The sequence below is a fragment of the Dermochelys coriacea genome, chromosome 3 (genome assembly GCF_009764565.3).
Source record: "Dermochelys coriacea isolate rDerCor1 chromosome 3, rDerCor1.pri.v4, whole genome shotgun sequence".
NCBI classification, from domain to species: Eukaryota; Metazoa; Chordata; order Testudines; family Dermochelyidae; genus Dermochelys; species Dermochelys coriacea.
Genome location: NC_050070.1, coordinates 123,666,354 through 123,688,023, shown reverse-complemented (window position 1 = coordinate 123,688,023; position 21,670 = coordinate 123,666,354). Strand labels below are relative to the sequence as shown.

Here is a 21,670-nt window from a genome sequence, read left to right as displayed (position 1 = left end):
CCACTAACCCAGGAACCTATCCTTGCAACAAAGCCCGTTGCCAACTGTGTCCACATATCTATTCAGGGGACACCATCATAGGGCCTAATCACATCAGCCACACTATCAGAGGCTCGTTCACCTGCGCATCTACCAATGTGATATATGCCATCATGCGCCAGCAATGCCCCTCTGCCATGTACATTGGTCAAACTGGACAGTCTCTACGTAAAAGAATAAATGGACACAAATCAGACGTCAAGAATTATAACATTCAAAAACCAGTCGTAGAACACTTCAATCTCTCTGGTCACTCGATTACAGACCTGAGGGTGGCTATCCTTCAACAAAAAAACTTCAAAAACAGACTCCAACAAGAGACTGCTGAATTGGAATTAATTTGCAAACTGGATACAATTAATTTAGGCTTGAATAGAGACTGGGAATGGATGAGTCATTACACAAAGTAAAACTATTTCCCCATGTTATTTCTCTCCCCCACCCACCCCCCACTGTTCCTCAGATGTTCTTGTTAACTGCTGGAAATAGCCTACCTTGCTTGTCACCATGAAAGGTTTTCCTCCCTCCCCCCACCCCCACTGCTGGTGATGGCTCATCTTAAGTGATCACTCTCCTTACAGTGTGTATAGGAACACCCATTGTTTCATAGAATCATAGAATCATAGAATATCAGGGTTGGAAGGGACCTCAGGAGATCATCTAGTCCAACCCCCTGCTCAAAGCAGGACCAATCCCCAATTTTTGCCCCAAATGGCCCCCTCAGGGATTGAACTCACAACCCTGGGTTTAGCAAGCTAATGCTCAAACCGTTTCGTGTTCTCTGTGTATATAAATCATCTTCCCACTGTATTTTCCACTGAATGCATCCAGTGAAGTGAGCCGTAGCTCATGAAAGCTCATGCTCAAATAAATTTGTTAGTCTCTAAGGTGCCACAAGTACTCCTTTTCTTTTTACGAATACAGACTAACACGGCTAGTACTGTAAAACAGTAGTCACTGGATAGTAGAAGTTTTAACATTCCCAGAGCAGTTGTATTTTTATTTTCAGCCTGGTTCTTCCAATGGATAGGGAAAGAGTAATACAGAATGAAAGGTACTGTATTTCTAAGCCAAGGAAGTCCTATGAAGATATTATACATGTATATGTTATCTCCAAAGGTCAGATGTTGTAATTTCCACTTTGTGTATTTAATAATCCATAGTTTAAAGAGAAAAGTGGTTCCAATTATTGTTTGAATTTAATTGTATCTTCTGTGTTTAGATTGCAGTACAATTTATTAACTGAAAAGGAATTACTATTTTTGTAATAGACAATAGATATGCATGCTGAATGCAAAAATTTAAGAATTATTTTATAAATAACTGAGTATCATATAAAATTGTGACAATTCCCTCAGAAATAGGTTGTGAAGGAGGTTAGTTTGATCATTAATAATCTTGACAATATCATGTTAGACTGCTGATTAAAACTGAAGTACTTAATGCAGCTGTGTCTATCATATTTTTTAAACATCTATATTCTATATTTGGCCAATCAATTTCCAAGAGATGACTTATAGAAAAAATTTCCTTAAGCAAAGATAATTGATACATAAAATATTACACTAGTTTTACAGTGTGACTAATAAACAGATTTTGTGCTCGATATTACAATTGCCACAAGCAGTACCAACTATAATTGGGATTTATTTGACACTTTTCATTATAAGACCCTACTTTCAGTCGCTTATAACTTTGCCAAACTTCAATGATTCAGAGTGAAATTTTTCATGGCAGATGTCTGCCTCAGGTTTAAATTCCCTGGAAAAATTCAGCTTAAACAGCTCAGTGGTTTCTGAGAATGAAGTTAGGGAAATATAAATGTTGTTTTGCCCAAGTTAAAAAATCCATACAACTGTTTAACAGAAATGATCACCTCCATGCTTTGGAGAAGGGACTTGAAATTTGTTTGTGGGGTGGGTCCTGTTGTGGTTTCAGGAATGGGCCTTTTGTCATCCCTCAGAAAATCTGTCCAAATATGGAGAGTAATGCACCTCTGAAAATCTCAGTTCTCTCACATTCATTAGTGTTTGACCGCTGAAGTCTCTGAATAATCTGCCTGCACTGAGCATGTTCCGTCCCCTCACAGCTCCTACTTGCTGACTGGACTGCATATGCACCCTCCTTGTGGAGTTGACTAAGTGTAATCCAGCTCAGGGCTGCAGGAGCTCAGCAGGATTTTCGCTTCAATTGCTCCTCAAATCTGCTGAGAGCTACTGTGGCACCTGGCACCAGAACTGAGAGCTGAGAGAAATGCTCTCTCCTATATTCTTAGTGCTCCTTATGCTGTCATCTAGGCTGGGAACAGAAGAGGAGGCCAACTGGCTAGGCAGCGGTTCTGCAGAAAAGGACCTAGGGGTTACAGTGGACAAGAAGCTGGATATGAGTCAGCAGTGTGCCCTTGTTGCCAAGAAGGCTAACGGCATTTTGGGCTGTATTAGTAGGGGCATTGCCAGCAGATTGAGGGATGTGATCGTTCTCCTCTATTTGACATTGGTGAGGCCTCGTCTGGAGTACTATGTCCAGTTTTGGTCCCCACACTGCAGGAAGGTTGTGGAAAAATTGGAAAGCGTCCAGCAGAGGCAACAAAAATGATTAGGGGACTGGAACACATGATTTATGAGGAGAGGCTGAGGGGACTGGGATTGCTTAGTCTGCGGAAGAGAAGAATGAGGGGGGATTTGATAGCTGCTTTCCACTACCTGAAAGGGGGTTCCAAAGAGGATGGATCTAAACTGTTCTCAGTGGTACCAGATGACAGAGTAACAGTCTCAAGTTGCAGTGGGGGAGGTCTAGGCTGGATATTAGGAAGAACTTTTTCACTAGGAGGGTGGTGAAACACTGGAATGCGTTACCTAGGGAAGTGGTGGAATCTCCTTCCTTAGAGGTTTTTAAGGTCAGGCTTGAGAAAGCTCTGTCTGGGATGATTTAGTTGGGGATTGGTCCTGCTTTGAGCTGGGGGTTGGACTAGATGACCTCCTGAGGTCACTTTCAACCCTGATATTCTATGATTCTATGACTGTAATGCAGAGGAATGAGGAGGTGAGTTTGGGGGGAGAGGTGGCAAAGGGGGAAACCGAGGCAAAGGGTGTGGAGGAGATTTGGACAAGGAGCCAAGAAAGGGATGTGTGGATGGGGAATGGGATGGGTGGACTGGGGTGCACTGGGATAAAGGTGATTGGTGGGGGAAGGTACTGGAACAATGACAAGGACAGGCTGGAGCAGCCAAAATCATAAGGAGTCTGGCTTATGGGGGATGAGCAAAAGGGTCTGTAACTACTAGAACACAAACTCCTCAGAACCTGGAACAGAATCCAGGAGTCCTGTGTCTCCGCATTTCTCCTTCATAGCTGTGAAATCCACTGGCAAGGCGTGTACTTCATTTCCCTCTAGTGCTGGCCCATGTAGAAGATGGAATCTACTACTGCTGTCACCTCCTTGGCTAGCTCAAATGGCAGAGGTCTGGGTTGGAGCTAAAGGTTTTATCCCTGCTGAAGAACCATGTACAAGTCAATATGATAGAATTTTTTTTTGGGGGGGGGTGTCAGTTTGCTTTTAAACAAAGGAGTCTCGTTGGAGTCTGTTTTTGAAGGTTTTTTGTTGAAGAATTGCCACTTTTAGGTCTGTAATCGAGTGACCAGAGAGATTGAAGTGTTCTCCCACTGGTTTTTGAATTACAAATTTATTTGAGCATAAGCTTTTGTGAGCTCACTTCATTGGATGCATGCAGTGGAAAATACAGTGGGGAGTTTATATACACAGAGAACATGAAAAAATGGGTGTTACTGTACACACTGCAACAAGAGTGATCAGGTAAGGTGAGCTATTACCAGCAGGAGAGTGGGTGGGGGGGAACATTTTGTAGTGATAATCAAGGTGGGCCATTTCCAGCAGTTGACAAGAACGTGTGAGGAACAGTGGGGGGCGGGGGGAGGAATAAACATGGAGAAATAGTTTTACTTTGTGTAATGACACATCCACTCCCAGTCTTTATTCAAGCCTGAGTTAACTGTATCCAGTTTGCAAATTAATTCCAATTCAGCAGTCTCTCATTGGAGTCTGTTTTTGAAGTTTTTTTGTTGAAGAGGTGCCACTTTTAGGTCTATAATCAAGTGACCAGAGAGATTGAAGTGTTCTCTGACTGGTTTTTGAATGTTATAATTCTTGACGTCTGATTTGTGTCCATTTATTCTTTTACGTAGAGACTATCCAGTTTGGCCAATGTACATGGCAGAGGGGCATTGCTGGCGCATGATGGCATATATCACATTGGTAGATGCGCAGGTGAACGAGCCTCTGATAGTGTGGCTGATGTGATTAGGCCCTATGATGGTATCCCCTGAATAGATATGTGGACAGAATTGGCAACAGGCATTGTTGCAAGGATAGGTTCCTGGGTTAGTGTTTTTGTTGTGTGGTGTGTGGTTGCTGGTGAGCATTTGCTTCAGGTTGGGGGGCTGTCTTTAAGCAAGAACTGACCATCCCACCATCAACCTCAGCCTGGACCAGTCTACAAAAGAGATCCACTTCCTGGATACTATGGTGCTAATAAGCCATGGTCACCTAAATACCACCCTATACCAGAAACCTACTGACCGCTATTCCTACCTGCATGCCTCTAGCTTTCATCCAGATCATACCACACGATCCATTGTCTACAACCAAGCTCTACGATATAACCATATTTGCTCCAACCCCTCTGACAGAGACAAACACCTACAAGATCTCTGTCAAGCGTTCTTACAACTACAATACCCACCTGCTGAAGTGAAGAAACAGATGGACAGAGCCAGAAGAGTACCCAGAAGTTACCTACTACAGGACAGGCCCAACAAAGAAAAGAACAGAACGCCACTAGCCATCACCTTCAGCCCCCAACTGAAACTTCTCCAATGCATCATCAAGGATCTACAACCTATCCCGAAGGACGACCCATCGCTCTCACAGATCTTGGGAGACAGGCCAGTCCTTGCTTACAGACAGCCCCCCAATCTGAAGCAAATGCTCACCAGCAACCACACACCACACAACAAAAACACTAACCCAGGAACCTATCCTTGCAACAAAGCCCATTGCCAACTGTGTCCACATATCTATTCAGGGAACACGATCATAGGGCCTAATCACCTCTCCTGGAAAAACGATGCCCTGGGAAGACAATACACTAGGCTGATTGTGGAGGCAGCCACAACTGGGGCCATGCCCCAATCAGGCTGCAGCGGGCCCTATAAAAGGGCTGCTACTAGGAGCTCATGCAGGACTCTCTCTCTAGCTGCCTGGGAGCTGAGGGTGCAGGCAACTGAGCAGGGCTGGGGAAAAGTGAGAGGAGCTCCTGCCTGGCAACTCCCCAGGCTGCAGGCCTTGTCAAAGGCCAAACCAGGTACTGGTGTTGCAGAGGTGGCAGAGGTTAGGTAAAGGCAGCAGGTCCAAACCCCCCTTTGCCAATGATGAATGGCTTATACACTGCAGTCCGCCGTAGTGAGCGGGGGCTAGATTGCCATAGATTGAGGCAAGGTGGGGATAGAGGGTTGGGGGTTCTCGGGGAGGGGAGACCCAGAGCTGTGGGGTTACTGCAGGGGGCAGAACCCTGCTGTAGAGGGACACCGGGGTCCGGGAGGGACACGTGGGCCAGTGGCAGGTGAGACACTGGCCTGCAGAGGGCGCTCCACAGCGGCAGAGCTAATTTCCACGATGACTGACCCGAGGCACTGCGCTGGTGAGTTATCAGCCCTGTTACATTGTTCTTTTCAAATATTTGGGAAGTGAACAAATATCACTGTGATGGGGACTTTATAAATCCTTTGTAGATAGTCCACAGGAGCCTTCCTTATTGAAGGTTCTCAGAAGGGCACCGTCTATAACATAGTATGAATTTAGGATAATAGCATAGAGTGATGATAAAAATGTGGCAGTTTCAAGTCTGGATTAACCATTAGGCTTAATAGCAGTGTGCATAGGGCTCTTGGCTTTGGGGATTGTGCAATTTGGCAGAGTGTGCTCATCATGCATAGGCTGAAGAGCCTGTGGAGAAGCAGCTTGTGACAGCAGTCCTTGGGCAGCAGTCTGCTCCTTCAGGAGGGGAGAATACAGACCTCACACAGCCATTCCCCACCCTCTTCAAGCATAGATCCACTCATACGTGCCAGGATGTGGAGGGACACTTCATTATCCCAATTCTTGGAGCAAATTGGGCCCTTCACCTCCTCTGCTGTTCCATTCCTCCTGATCTTCAGGAGGGCTTCAAGTGGAGTACAGCAGGAGGATGTTTAGTTTTGGCCACTGGTTCTCAGGAAAGTAATGACTGCTTGTCTGAAAGAGAGTCCCAGCATTTCCATGGCATTGAACCCAAGAGACCTGGCGACCTAATGGGAACAGTTTCATTTGAATACATGAAGAGCTTACATTAAAAATACAGAGTAGGATTTTCACTCCTGGCCCCTGAACACTGGATAAAAGGATGCTAAAAGTCCTGGATCCAGCAGGGGAAGAGCTCCAGCTGGTAGAAGAATTTTGGAGAGAGTTCTGAGATATCCTTTCAGGGGCTCCTCACAAGCCCTGGTGTAGAGGTTGTGCTGGGGGCATGAGAGCTATGGCGGCCTCTGGGAGGCTGCTATAGTTTAGACTGCCACCCAGGGCTGTCTAAATTATTTCAGGAGTTGCTCTAGTCTCCGGGTGCAATCCACAATTGGGAAGGTGCAAATTGGCTTAACTGAGGACATAGTTGCCTGTAATTCAGGACATATTTGCAAAAAATTTTCTGATTTATGTGGTTAAATTGGATGCTTAAAATATCACCTGTGTGTGTGTGTGTGTGTGTGTGTGTGTGTGTATATATATATATATATATATATATATGTGTGAGTGTGTGTTATGTATAAATGTATCTTATGTAAATCCTTGTAAACCACTGCTTTACACATACCCTAACAAGGTTACATTGATCTTTAGCTGCAACTGAGGACATAGTTGAGCCCACAGTTTTTGTATCCTGAAAACAAAGCAGAATAGTTTTTAGTAAAGTATGTGTGTGATGCTGTGTTTACCCATACAGTTGGTGAAATGGTTAATGCAGACCTGAGGCCAATTAAGATACCTGGTTGCACTTGGCCAGGCCCAATTAAGATGAGTCTCAGCTGGATGAGGATCTGGGTGGTGTCGATAAAGAGAGGAAGTAGAAGAGGTGTGGTGGGAGAGATGGGCAGAAACTTATAGTTTCTCTCTAGGTAGTAGAGAGCACAGGAGCTTTAGGAGGGAGTTTATACCCTGGCTGTTATGGGAGAGGGGTAAGGGACTTTTGAAGCCCAACTGACAGGCACAATGCTTTGGGGGAAGTGTTTGGAATTGAGGATCCTGTCAAAGGCAAGATTCCAGGGAGGTGGTCCCTGACAGTCAGTGTTCTGCAGAAGAGTGGAGAGTTGGGGAGGACCCAGGATGGTTTAAAAATACAAATCCAGGAAAGGGACTGAAGTTGCTTTTGTTGTAGTTTGTGTTTTGCTTTTGGAGCTTTGTTAAAATGCCCCATAGAGAAGCTCTGAAGCCACTGCTCTGACAAGAGTGGAATGAAAGAGGAACCCTGGAGGAACAGAAGATGTCATATTGCTGACTTGTGGTGTGTGGAACACTGTCCATGTGAGACATTGATACCCCAGAAGGGGAGAGACTTTAAAGTGACCTGTGGAGAGCCAAGTCAGTAAGAGCGGCACTTGCAGAGAGTGCACTTTTTCTGTGTGTGTGTGTGTGTGTGTGTGTGTGTGTGTGTGTGTGTGTGTACAAGTACACATATATTCCTCATTGTGTATAACAAGTCACATAACATGCAACATACCACATGCGTCAGTATGTGCACTCCAGTCACTTTTGCAAGTATTTAGGGACTTCATTCACAGGACATGATTTACAGTACTGCGCATACCTTTCAATTTGTACCTTTTGTTTCGTTGAGGAGGCTCTGAGGAGACAAGCTTTGTAACTGGGTTATTTTCATTATGTTGCTGCTCTACTTTCAACATGGTCATTATAAAGCACTTTTTTTTCTTCAATTTTTCTATCCCAACCATAAATGCTTTCTCTGAGCTAACACATGGCTCATAGGCTTTAAACCTAGGAGTGAATTCTCTATATTTTAGAACAGTCCTTTATTTTTATTATAATTATCATTTATTTTTTTAAAAATTGTGGTTTACTCTATGGGTTTCTAGCTCCTAGTACACTGTATATCTTTTAAGGCTAATTGTGTTCTTTTGTTATTTGAAATAATACTTCCAAAATGCCTTTCAGTAGATATTGTAGTGTTTTGCAAATGTAGTTATGAGTGACAACACATCTTGGTAGGAAGAATTTTAAAGAAATTTTCATAAATTGATAAACTGAAGGGATAGGGAGGTAAGTGACTTTCCCATAGTGACAAAGAAAGTCAAGTGTAGAGCTGGGAATATAATCCAGGATTCTTGACTGCCTATCCTTTGCTCTAACCTCTAGACAACAATTCCTACATCCCAGAGGTTGAAATATGAAATGGATAAGTTACTTGTGAAAATGTTCATGAGGAGATCTTTACATGTGACTAGAACAAAATAGCCACCACAGTATTGTAAGAAATAACCAAAAGGAATAGAATGCATCTTTCTAGTTGGCAGCTAGCTATTAGCTTTATTGGTTTGTCTGACAGCATTGTTTTTAATGCTCTGTTTTTACGACGTGAGGGTTGTGACTTTCAAAATATAGTCACTGTTCTGTATTTGCATCTTCCTGTGATTTGCTTCTTAGTATTCTTGATGGTTTCATCTGTCTGATTGCAGGCATGTATTGGAATATTAATTCTCTATCTCCTTCCATTTGAATTAGGATGCATACTGAGGTATATATGAAGTCCATTTTGACAAATGTCATCTACTTGTACTCCGCAGGGAGTAGGTTGTAGGCTATTCTGTAGCCTGCTCTCATTCTCACTGTATATTTCTTCATCAAATTTACAGAATCAGAAAGAAATTCTTTTGTCTCTCAACAGAAAGGATAGGGAATATCAGAGCTGGTGATAGGCATAAGCAGCTTAAGCAATTGCTTAGGGCTCCAAGCGGCTCAAGGGGGCACTATAGTGAGGTGGTGTGGTGCCCCACCACTCTGCCCAGGGATGAACCCTCCCCCGACATCAAAGTGGGCAGAGCCAATGGATCCTGCGCCTGCCCCCCCAGAGGTCAAGGCGCAGAACAGGAAGTAGAAAAGCACAACCCTGGAGCTCATTTGGGCAACAGCAGCCGGAGAGGCCAGACGACCTGAGGACTGGCCGGACCGGCTGAGGCCTGATGCTGATCGACACCAGAGGAGCGACCAAGCCTACCCCTCGCCAGCTACCCAGAGGAGCAGCCAAGCCTATCCCTTGCCAGCTACCCAGAGGAGCCCATCATGCTGGAACCCTCCGAGGACACCACCCTCACCCAGGTACCCTATGAGGGGGAGTCTGGAAGTAGCCCGGAGGCAGCTGACCCCAGTCTGGTAGCAGCACTACCAGAGCCAACATCAGTGTGTTGCGGCCAGGATCGCCACTGACACAGCAGTGGGTCTTTGACCACTGCTAGGGCCCGGGCTGGGACGCAGTGGAGTGGGTGGGTCTGCGTCCCACATGCCACCCACCTTGCGGGTGGCAGTCTCCCCCTCCCCCAGTTGCTAAAACCAGGGCCTGGGCTTATGTTGGACTATTTGCTCAACCTCTGCCTAAGAGCCTGAGCACCTGACTGTTTGGTTGCCGTCCCACCCTGACCCAGGGCCTGGACCTATACTGAAATGCTTGTGACACCTAGCCTGAGGGTCTGGGCCATAGACTGGGTATTCCCCCACCCAGCTGAAAATGTAGTGAGGCGGTGTCGTGCCCCACCACCCCGCCAAGGGACGAGCCCCGGTTGAGTTCCCATACACATGGTAGAGAACGTGGGCACAAGCCCTTGATCCCTGTGAGAAGGGGCCTGGGGGGGGGGGGTTTCCCCCGAAGAAGTCATGGATTTGTCCAGACTTTTTAAGCTCCTGATAGAGAGCCAGGAGCAACAGCAGGTGGCCCAGCTCCAGCAGCAGCAGCCGACCACCAGCAGCTCATCCAGCAACTGGGGACCCAGGAGCAGCAGCAGATTCGGGACCTAGGGGTGCAGACCCAGGAGTTCCAGAGACGAGGCATACAGCAGTTGACAGCGTCATTGCCACGGCCCCCCCGGAGCCCCAGCCGGGAGATGCGGCCAGGGCATCCCGGCCCATTGCACCAGTGCGACTAACCAAAATGGGACCAGAGGATGATCCCGAAGCCTTTTTGGTGACTTTTGAAAGGGTGGGCACGCGACCAGTGCGCCACCCTCCTGGGCCTGTATCTGACTGGGACTTCCCAAGGTGTGTACCGGGGGCTATCCACGGAGGACGCGCAGGATTACACCCAGGTAAAGGCAGCAATTCTAGATGCCTTAGATGTCAGCCTGGAAACCTTCCGGCAGCGGTTCTGGAGTCTGACCTACAACGCAGGTGCTTGACCCCGGTTGGTGGCCCAGGAGCTGAGGGAGGCATGCAAGCGGTGGCTACAGCCCAAGAGGCAAACCCCAGATGAGCTCACTGAGCAATCATCCTGGAACAGTTCATCCACATCCTCTCACCATGAGGAAGGACCTAGGTCCTCCACCATCAGCCTGTGATGCTAACTGCCACCATTGCCCTAATGGAAGATTTCCTTGCGGGCTGAAGCCCAGTGGGACCAGCTATTCGAACCCACCCATGAGGGCCGACCGCCCCAACCTAGAGGGAAAGGGGATCGCCCGGGTTGAGCTGCGAAACTCTTTGCAGGGCCAGGAGCCCCGGTATCAACGTCCCGAGGGGCCGGTTCGACCACCCCCTTGGGCCCCTGAGACAGTGGTCAGAAGGACCAATCGAAGCCCCCCAAGGAGCCCTGGGCGAGTATCTGACAGCCTGGACTACCGGAGCTCGGGCCCTGTTTCTTCTGTGGGAAATATGGACACTTGCAACGGGACTGCTCTGAGATGGACTGCCGTTTCGGGCACGTTTGTGTGGTGGAAAAACCGCACCTGAAGGCCACAGGCCACCAAGATTACAGTGCCAGTAGTTGTCGAGGATTGCCAAACCCTGGCCCTGATTGACTCAGGCTGCGGCCAGACCCTCATCCACCAAAGCTTAGGACTCTCAGCGGACCCCCGCTTCGGGACCATCCAGTTGCAGTGTATCCATGTATGGTGTATGGCCCTATGCCAGTGCCCAAGTCCAGCTAACAGTTGATGGGGTCACGCGGCTGATGGTGGTTGGCCTGGCCCCGGGACTAGCCTACCCCGTGATCCTAGGACATGATGGGCCAGAGTTCCCAGGGGTCCTTCGTTTGATGCCGTGGAAGGCCCGGAAATCACTCCAGCACTGGAAAGCTGCCTTGAGACCCACGCAGAGGAGGGGGTGGAAAGAGACACCAATGGACAGAGAGGAGAGCCCGAGGACCCCGCGCCGATGTCTGCCAACGAATCTCAGGTTAGCATCGACTTCCACCTGCACCAATGGGAAGACCCTACCCTTAGTCGAGCGTATGAGTAGCTAGCGGCCATTGATGGGACCCTGATCGATCCATGCTGAGCAAAGGTGTGGCCCCATTTCAAGTTACACAGTGACTGTCTCTATCGGGTTGAATGAGATCCCCGCACTGGAGAGGTCCAGACCGAACTGCTAGTGCTGCGATGTCACCGATGAGTGGTAATGAAACTTGCCCTCAACATCCCAGCTGCAGGGCAATTGGGACAGGAAAAGACCCTCGCCCGAATTTTGACACAGTTTTTCTGGCCCGGGGTGCACCAGAAGGTGAGGAACTATTGTAATTTCTGTCCAGAATGCCAGCTGGCTGCTCCCTCACGGACACCTCAGGCCCTACTGATTCCCATGCCCATTGTAGAAACACCATTTGAGCGAGTGGCCATGGACTTGGTGGGCCCCCTCCCGAAGAGTATGGCTGGGTTCCGGTACGTGCTGGTCATCACGGATTACGCCACCCGTTTCCCCGAAGCCGTCCCGCTATGGAGCATCAACACCAGAACCATCGCTGATGAGCTCGTGAAGGTTTTTGCCCATGTGGGCTTACCTCAGCAACTCCTTACTGACCAAGGCACCAACTTCACCTCCAAGCAGCTACGGCAGGTTTAAGCAGCTGGGGATTAAGCAGCTTCGCACCTCCATCTACCACCCGCAAACCGACGGCTTGGTGGAATGGTTCAACTGTACCCTCAAAGACATGCTACATAAATTTCCCCCAGAGGACCTACACCAGTGGGACCAGCTGCTTCTGCCTTTGCTTCTGACCATCCATAAGGTACCCCAATCCTCCATAAAATTTTCCCCTTTCAAGCTATTATATGGACGTTGCCCGAGGGGGCTACTGGACCTCATGAGGGAGACATGGAAGCAAGCCCCGTCACCAACCCAGGGCCTTTTGAAGTACATCCTCCAGCTTCAAGAATGCCTCGCTCAGGTGGGAGCTCTAGCTTGGGAGAACTTGAAGGCGGCTCAGGAAGCTCAGGCCCAAACATACAACCAGGAGACCCGGGTCCGCGATTTCAAACCCAGTGATTGGGTCCTGTTCCTCCTGCCCTCCAATGAATCAAAACTACTGGCCCGTTGGCAGGGGCCGTATGAGGTGGTCCGAAAAGTTGGACTCATCACCTATGAGAGTAACCAACCTGACCGGCATAAGAAAACTCAGCGGTACCATGTTAACCTGACGCCCTGGTGAGAGCGAGAGGGCCTTCTAATTAACCCCTGCCCCCCGGAGCCCAAGTTGGTCCCCCGAGTACCCTTGACCGAGGACTCCTCAGCACCCCAGCTCGGAGAAATCTTGACCGAGGAGCAGTGTAAACAGACCCAGTGCCTCCTGCAGGTGTTCCCCAGAACTTTCACCACCCAGCCGGGCCACGTGACTCTTGTTCACCACGCCATTCAGACGGAGCCTGGAGTGGTGATTCTGGAATCGAATAGGCCCTTGCCACACTGCATGCGGCAAGTTGTTGAGGAGGAAGTCCAAGCTATGCTAGACTTGGGGGTCATTGAACCATCGCAAAGCGAGTGGCGCAACCCGGTGGTGCTGGTACCCAAACCCGATGGCACGCAGCAGTTCTGTATTGACTTCCGACATGTCAATGCCATTCAAAATTCTACGCGTACCCGATGCCTTGGGTCGACGAACTGCTGGGTCGCTTAAGAGAGGCTCACTCTCTCACCACCCCATCGATCTGAGCAAATGATACTGGCAGATCCCACTCGACCCTGCATCCGGGGAAAAGACCACATTTGACACCTCCATGGGCTTGTATCAGTTCACTCAAATGCCCTTTGGTCTCCATGGGGCCCTGGCAATGTTTCAATGGCTGATGGACCACCTCCTTCAACCCCACCGAAAGTACGCTGCTGTGTACCTGGATGATGTCGTTATTTATAGCTGCCATTGGGAGAACCGCCTGGAACGGGTAGTGGCAGTCCTGAGGTCCCTGCGGGCAGCAGGAATAACCACCAATCCAAAAAAATGCCGCATTGGATGGCAAGAGACCACCTATCTAGGGTACGCTATTGGTAGGAGACAGGGGAGACCCCTCATGGGAAAAGTTCAGGCCCTGGCGGCCTGCCTACCGCCCACCACAAAGCACTAAGTGCGCCAGTTCCTGGGACTTGTGGGCTACTACCGGCAGTTTATTCCCAGTTTTGTATCGATCACAGCCCCTTTAACAGGGCTTTTGACCAAAGACAGCCCCCGACGTATAGTGTGGACCTCAGAGTGTGTAGACCTCTTCCAGGCACTCAAAGACAGTCTCTGCTGCGAGCCTGTCCTATACAGCCCGGACTTTAACCGAGAGTTCATCCTCCAGATGGACGCCTCGCAGGTAGGACTTGGGGCTGTTCTGTCCCAGGACATGGATGGAGAAGAAAACCTGATCTTATATCTCAGTTGGAAGTTGTTTCCACGAGAGGAACTACGCAGTGATAGAGAAGGAGGCCCTGGCAGTGAAATGTGCCTGTGACGCGTTGCGATACTACCTCCGTGGGGCCCCGTTCATGCTGGTCACCGACCACGCCGCGCTTCAGTGGTTGGCCAAAATGAAACATAACAATAATATGAGACTAACGCATTGGTACCTAGCACTGCAGCCCTATGCTTTTACTGTCCGCCATAGGACAGATAAGGACTATGCGAATGCAGATTTCTTGTCCCGCCTGGGAGAGTTGGAAGGGTCTGGCCCCGATAAACGGGAGCCAGACTTGAGGGGGTGTGTGTAGTGAGGCAGTGTGGTGCCCCACCAGCCCGCCGAGGGACGAATCCCCCACCAGACACCAAAGTGGGTGGAGCCAATGGATTCTGCGCCCGCCTCTCAGAGGTCAAAGCACAGGACAGGAAGTAGAAAAGCCCAACCCTGGATCTCAGTTGGGCAACAGCAGTCGGAGAGGCCTGACGCTGATCGACATCATGAGGAGTGGCCGAGCCTACCTCTCAGTAGCTACCCAGAGGAGCTGCCAAGTCTACCCCTCACCAGCGACCCAGAGGAGCCCATGGTGCTGGAACCCTCCGAGGACACCACCCTGACCCAGGTATCCTACGAGTACCCTGCACTCGTGGCTGCAGCACTACCAGAGCCAATGTCAGTGTGTTGTGGCCAGGATCACTACTGACACGGCAGTGGGTCTTTGACCACTGCTAGGGCCCCAGGCTGGGACACAGTGGAGTGGGTGGGTCTGCGTCCCCGCTGCCACCCACCTCGCGGGTGGCAGTCTCCCCCTCTCCCAGTTGCTAAAGCCAGGGCCTGGGCTTATGTTGGACTATTTGCTCAACCTCTGCCTAAGGGCCTGAGCACCTGACTGTTTCTTTGCTGCCCTGCCCTGACCCAGTTCCTGGGCTTATATTGAGCTGCTTGCGGAACCCAGCCTGAGGGTCTGGGCCATAGACTGCGTAGTCCCCGACCCAGTCGAGAGTGTAGTGAGGCGGTGTGGTGCCCCACCAACCCACCGAAGGATGAGCCCCGGCTGAGTTCCCTTACGGGCCTCCTTTTAATTATTAATATGTGTTGTGTGGAGGAGGGCCACAAAATATTCCTGCTTATGGCCCCCAGTGGGCTAGCACTGCCTCTGGGGAGTATCAAGAACTTGTAAAGCCATTAAACCTATATACTAGATTTTACACACTTTTGTCTGTGAGGGCATAGTTTATGATTGTTGGCAGTGTTTGCAATAAAGCAAACAGAGATAAAAATAGTATTAAATTCTGTGCCAAAGAAATAAGGATGCTTTAAAAAAAAAGCGCAAGGCTCTATGTCTAAAGCCATTTCATGTGTTTTAGAGCTCGCCATTTTTATTGCTCAATATTTCTTTTTGCTTGTGGACAAAAGCAAGGTATATTACTATTGGGAGAATCACTTTTTCAAAAGTTTTCTTTCTGTTTTGTATTTTCTATGCCCTGAACCTCCCTGCTTTGAACACTGGGCAGTCAATATTCCTTTACTTCTATAAATAGAGTGACCACAATACTCCATGGTATTGGGGAAGTGAAGCAGTAAAGCAAGTCGAAACTCACAGGACTGAATTAAAATAAAAAAAAATCCAAATTGTTTCACTCAAACAAAAAAATCAATGAATTACTGCAAAGATTGAACTACATATAAAAGAAACAAGGTTTAAAATAAATTGAGGCCCCAGTGCAGCAAGATATGTAAGCGCAAGCGTAACTCTGAACATGCAACTAGTTCCACTGGGCTATTCACATGCTAACAGTTAAATTTGTGCTTAAGTACCTTACTGAATTGGGGCCGGAGAAGGGGCGGGAAGACAGAAAGGCAAAAGCTCACCCAAAAAGGGGCCTTGAGAATACTTTCTCCCTAGGGATCTAATTCCAACCTAGTGGAACATTATGGGACCATGATTTAGCCCCCAGTAACTGTTGACAATATGTCAGTATAAACACATGCCAGTGTGCACATTTCATAGAATCATAGAATATCAGGGTTGGAAGGGACCTCAGGAGATCATGTAGTCCAACCCCCTGCTCAAAGCAGGACCAATCCCCAATTTTTGCCCCAAATCCCTAAATGGCCCCCTCAAGGATTGAACTCACAACCCTGGGTTTAGCAAGCTAATGCTCAAACCACTGAGCTATCATTTAAAACACCCCTCCCCCAAATAAACCTCTGAAATCAAACCCTATCAAAACAAAACACTACACCAGTGGTTCTCAAACTGTGGGTCGGGACACCAAAGTGGGTTGTCACCCTGTTTTAATAGGGTTGCCAGTACTGGTATTAGATTTGTTGGGACCAAAGCCCAGCTCCACTGCCCAGAGCCAAAACCCAAGGACTTCAGCCCTGGGTGGTGGGGCTCAGGTTACAGGCTCCCCCGCCTGGGGCTAAAGCCCTTGGGCTAGGACATGGGCTTTGCCCCCATCCCCCTCTGCCCAGGGTGGTGGCAGTTCGGCTTTGGCTTTGCGCCCCCACCCCACTTGGGGCAGCAGGGATCAGGCAGGCTCAGATTTTGGTCCCCCTCCTGGGGTCGTGTAATTTTGTTGTCAAAAGGGGGTTACGGTGCGATGAAGTTTGAAAACCCTTGCACTACACTATTGTGAAGGGACATATGCTCCACATTGGCAAATATAGGGTTAAGAGGGATCCTGAGGGCCCAATTAGTCCAGTCCGTGGCAGCAGGAGGGGAGATGCTAATTGACAATTAGACCTAGCTGGAAAGAACCAGAGGGGGTGGTTCTGGTAAAGGAAGGGCTGCAGGGCCCGGGAGGAGACCTGAGAAAGCAGAGCTGAGATAGGGAGCTTGTACCCTGGGTCTGAAAGGAGATGGTAGCAGGGGCAAAGTGTCTCTAGGCAGCTGCCAGAGATGCTTGGGGATACCCTGAGAAAGCTCCTCAGCAACAGGCTGAGAAAAGCTGCACAGAGACAAGACTGCAGGGCACCCAGGATAGACGCTTTCATACAGGTAAAGGTAGGAAGCAGCTGGGGAACCAGCGAGGGATCATGAGAAACAGACTCTTGCTGCTTATCACAAGGGCTCTGGGCTGGAGCCTGGAGCAGAGAGCAGGCCTGGGGACCATACCAGGCACTCACAGGAAGGGCAGTGTAAGTCTCAGGAGTAAAGGGGCAAGGACTGTTAAGGCCAGATCAGGACTGAAGATCTGCTACACGGGCACGAAGCCTTTTGATGTTTGATTGGACTTTGTGGTTACCCTGGAAGCAGTGAGGCTCTAAGCTCAGTAAGGCTGAGTTGCAAGAAGGAACCAAATACTGAGTGGCCCAAGGAGCTGCCCCCCGAGGGCAATGGACTAAAGGTGGCTGCTGTGCCATGACCACCCAGGAGAGGGCATACCAGGCAGTGATGGATCCCTCTACACTCAAGGTTCCCAGATTTTTTTTTTTAGCTGTGTGGCCTCCCCCTGCTTCTCCATGGGAGTCACAGTGCTCCCTTGTGACTCCTATCCATCTAGGGCAGAAAGTGACTCAATGAGCAGTGTGGACAGCTCCCTCCTGGCATGGTGGCAGGACCTGGCTGGCACAATTTCATGAGGAGCCCATGGCAGCATGTAGTGGACCGGGGCTCCTTCCCCTTCCCTCCCCACTGCCCAGAGGCTTTCATTCTCACAGGGTTTAAAATATGAAGGACTGTGACTGGCTGGGTGTCCAGGGCAGGGCACCAGTGGTGAGAACATTTCCCCGTTCCCTGACTGCTGCAGACTCCCTGTGTGCACTCCCTGCAGCTGCTCTGCCTAGCCAGGCCACCTTGCACACCCCTGATGATCTCATTGTGTCCCCCCCACCTCCCAAGGGATGAGCCCCACAAACCAGCATTCAACACTATACCCACAATCTTCCTTTTCAGGAGAGGATGAAAGGGAGCAACTCACACAACAGGTGTTAGTCAAGTTGCTTAATGGACTGCTGGAAGGTACTCCAATACTGTGCTGATGAGCGTGATATAAGACGCTGTACAGAATAAAACTAGTCTAGAATAACTTAACTCAAATACAGTGGTTAATGTAAAATGTGTTCTTAGTTAGGGAGCTTGAGCTTCTTGTTAGTGTCACTGGTAATACTATACGTATATAGGCTTCCATTGTCACAGAAATAGACCAGTCTTCACTTATTTAGAGCCAGGCATTATAAATTCTATCCTTAGTTTTCCATATGACAGTAACTTTTGTGATGAAAATTTGAGGGAGAGCATTAATATGTTACAGTGTGTAGCATCATGCATCATAATGCCCGGACCTCTGTGGTGTCATGTGATACTTTTCCTCTATGGATCCAGAAAATCATACTGTGTACTACTAATATTGAAACTATGTAGTATGGTGGGATATGGCCTTCATTAGGGTTTTGTTTTTGTTTTTGTTTTTTTTGCAAAGAACAAAATATGTGCTAGCAAGGAGTTTTTGCAGGGAATTCATTCTAAATCATTTGTAATGAATACCCCCCTTTACTGCTGGCAGTGGTGATTTTCTTTCTGCTGTCTCAAATGTCAACTAGACTAAGATAAAGAAAAGACATGAGCTACAGGTATATAATCTTCTGTATATCTCTCCTTCAATATTTCAGGAGTTTTATTTTAAATGTGGAGCACACCCTACTTCTGACAATGAAACATCTGTGGCTTTGAACCTCATTACAACAAACAGCCGGCATATCACATGTATAACATGCACAGATATTAGGTAAGTACTATGTAGGGTATCACAGAGACACAATTTCAGTGCTTCAAAGTACTTATTTCTGAAGTTTCTTTATCCTGTTTTTCTTTCCTGCATTTTTTCCTTCTTTGGTGTAATAATAGACTGTGTGTTAAATTTTTCTAATTGTGTTCTTCTGCTTTGCCAACATAAATAAGATCTACAGCTTGTAGACACAGTTGAAATGCAGGTGCAGATCTGATCACTTGTGCCCTTAAACAACTGCTTGAAGTCAACAAGTTAGTGGCACAAGTTATCAGATTTGTACCCGTGATTCATTTTTGGAGCATAACATTTTGGGCCAAATTTCTGAGTGCAAGAAATGTTCCCATAAAAAGGGAAACTGAGCCTTATGATAGACCCCCTCCACCCATTTCTTTAATTGTTTAATATAACTAAGCAAAATTCCTTTTGATGCAAGATCTAACTTACAAACTGGCTACAGTATGTGATATTCAATATCCTATATTAGAAAAACACTAACTGTAAATATGTGGATTAAAAATCGGTTGTTTGTCAGTGATTTTAATGCAAACAATCAAATGATTTATAACGCTTTCCAGTAATTGATTTCAAGTGCTGATGCATCTGATGGAAAATTTGTTATATCTTATCCCTCAATTTTGTCTTTAATTGACTTTGTGATCTTAAAGAAAAAAGTAATGTGACATGCTTATTAGGAAAGCAAGGATGCTGGTACGATTACTTTCTGATTATTAAATAGAAGTGGCTTCCAAAAAAAGATAGTCATTAGACATCCTAATTTTTTTTCTGCATATTTTCCCAGTGCATGTCCATTTGTTTATGAAAAATATTGGAGAGGCATCACATAACTGATAAAACCATACTATTCCCTATAAATAATTATTATATCTCAGCATTGAGTGTTCTGCAGCTTGCAAGAGTAGAAATGTGCAAGTTTTCAAAATATGCAAAGCCAGGGTTTTTATTATAAGAGATCATGAAGGGTGAGTTAAACTATCTCCAAATAGTTTGTCTAGGACTAAAAGGATTTCTGTAAATGAATTTCTGGTTGAAGATAATGGGATGTTCTTACCTCATCCCAGGCACAGTGCAATATACTACATTAAGCTGTTTTTCAGTGCTTGCTGCTGCATTGACAGAGTATGACTGGTTGCTGACAGTAGTTGACTGAAGAAAATGAGTATTACTGATAGGCTAAAAGATAAGTGTGCTTTGAAAAGAATAGTTTGGTGTCCATCACTTCACATATGCTTGGGATTTATAACAGTGTAATCTGTCTCTTTTTAAAATTCATCTTGCAGGCATTCTGTAGTTTATTACTTTAATAACTTGTCCCAGTGGTTAGACACTAATGCCACTCCATAGGTAAGGTTTCAGAGTGGTAGCCGTGTTAGTCTGTATCAGCAAAAACAACAAGGAGTCCTTGTGGCACCATAGACTAACAGATTTATTTGGGCATAAGCTTCTGTGGACTAAAACCCACTTCATCAGATGCATGGAGTCAAAAATACAGTACGGGGTATATATATTACAGCACATGAAAAGATGGGAGTTGCCTTACCAAGTGGAGGGTCAGTGCTAATGAGGCCAATTCAATTAAGGTGGAAGTGGCCTATTCTCAATAGTTGACAAGATGGGGTGAATATTAACAGAGGGAAAATTACTTGTATCAAATATCATTCTGGGGTATATTAACAGGAATGTCATATTTAAGACATGGGAGGTAATTGTTCCTCTCTACGTTGGGCCTCAGCTGAAGTACTGTGTCTAGTTGGGGCACCATGCTTTAGGACTAATTAGAGAGAGTCCAGAGGAGAGCAACACACATGATGATATGTTTAGAAAACTTGACCTGTGAGGAAAGATTTAAAAAAAACCCTGGGCATGTTGAGTCTTCAGAAAAGCAGACTGAGGGGGAGACCTAACAGTCTTCAAATATGTTAAGGCTGTTATAAAGAGGATTGTGATTAATTGTTCTCCATGTCCACCGAAGGTAGGACAAAGTTTAATGGGCTTAATCTGCAATAAAGGAGATTTAGGATTTTTTTTATATCTCATCTAACTATATAGGTAGTTAAGCATTGAAATAAGCTTCCCAGTGAAGTGGTTGAATCCCCCTCATTGGAGCTTTTTAAGAACAGCTTAGACAAACGTCTGTCAGGGATGGTATAATTTTACTTAGTCCTGCCTCTGCATAGGAGACTGGATTACAAGACCTCTCAAGGTCTCTTCTAAATCTACATTTCTGTGATTTTGTAATTGTTCCTAAATAGCATTGCCTGCCCCTGAGGAACCTAGTTGGGAGTGTGGAGATTGAGAATCCTGTTTAGTCTTGTTGAGTGCTGACAATCTGATTTTATCTGATCAGACATGAACGAGGTTCCTAAGGCTTGTCAGGGGAAGAGAGGAAGGGAAGGAGTACTTGGCCAGTGAACAGCATACTGAAGGGCTGGATCCCCAATAGCCTCTGGAGAGCCATCGAGGTCCCCTCAACAAACTTCATAAGGCTTTCTGGGAACCGTATGAGGATGATATAAAGGTGGAGGAGGAAGCATTCCCCTTTACAGTGACTCTCCTTAGGTCCATGCAAAAGAACACTCACGTGTGTGGACCTTATGAGGGTCCCATGAACCTCCTAATTTCTGAGGAGTAGAGTCCTCCAGAGAGCTTCTGAAGACTCATCAGGGATATGATCTATTTAATCAGAGCCCTGTTTTTGTGTACCTCCTAAGGTCTGCTCTGCCCTAGCAGACTGGAGGAAGCTCACAGGAAGTGGGGAATGCTCCTCCAGCTTCTCCTCTCCCCATTCCCACACTAGAACCATTTGTAAGAAAACCAAATAAGTCCTCAGCCAAAAAAAGTATTTTATGTTTCCTCAGTTTTAACTTTTCTTTAATAAATAAGAGTAAAACCCTTACAATGCTG

At 47.2% G+C, this 21,670-nt stretch overlaps 1 protein-coding gene across 6 annotated transcripts in view; it reads left to right on the top strand.

The window, feature by feature from the left end:
- Positions 1-21,670, top strand: part of PRKN (parkin RBR E3 ubiquitin protein ligase) — a 1,277,841-nt gene that overhangs the window by 704,665 nt on the left and 551,506 nt on the right. For all 6 annotated transcript variants that reach the window (XM_038394015.2, XM_043511264.1, XM_043511262.1 and 3 more), the window contains one exon: positions 18,630-18,745. In XM_038394015.2, coding sequence (XP_038249943.1) covers positions 18,630-18,745 — 116 coding nt within the window. The remainder of the gene's footprint in view (positions 1-18,629; positions 18,746-21,670) is intronic.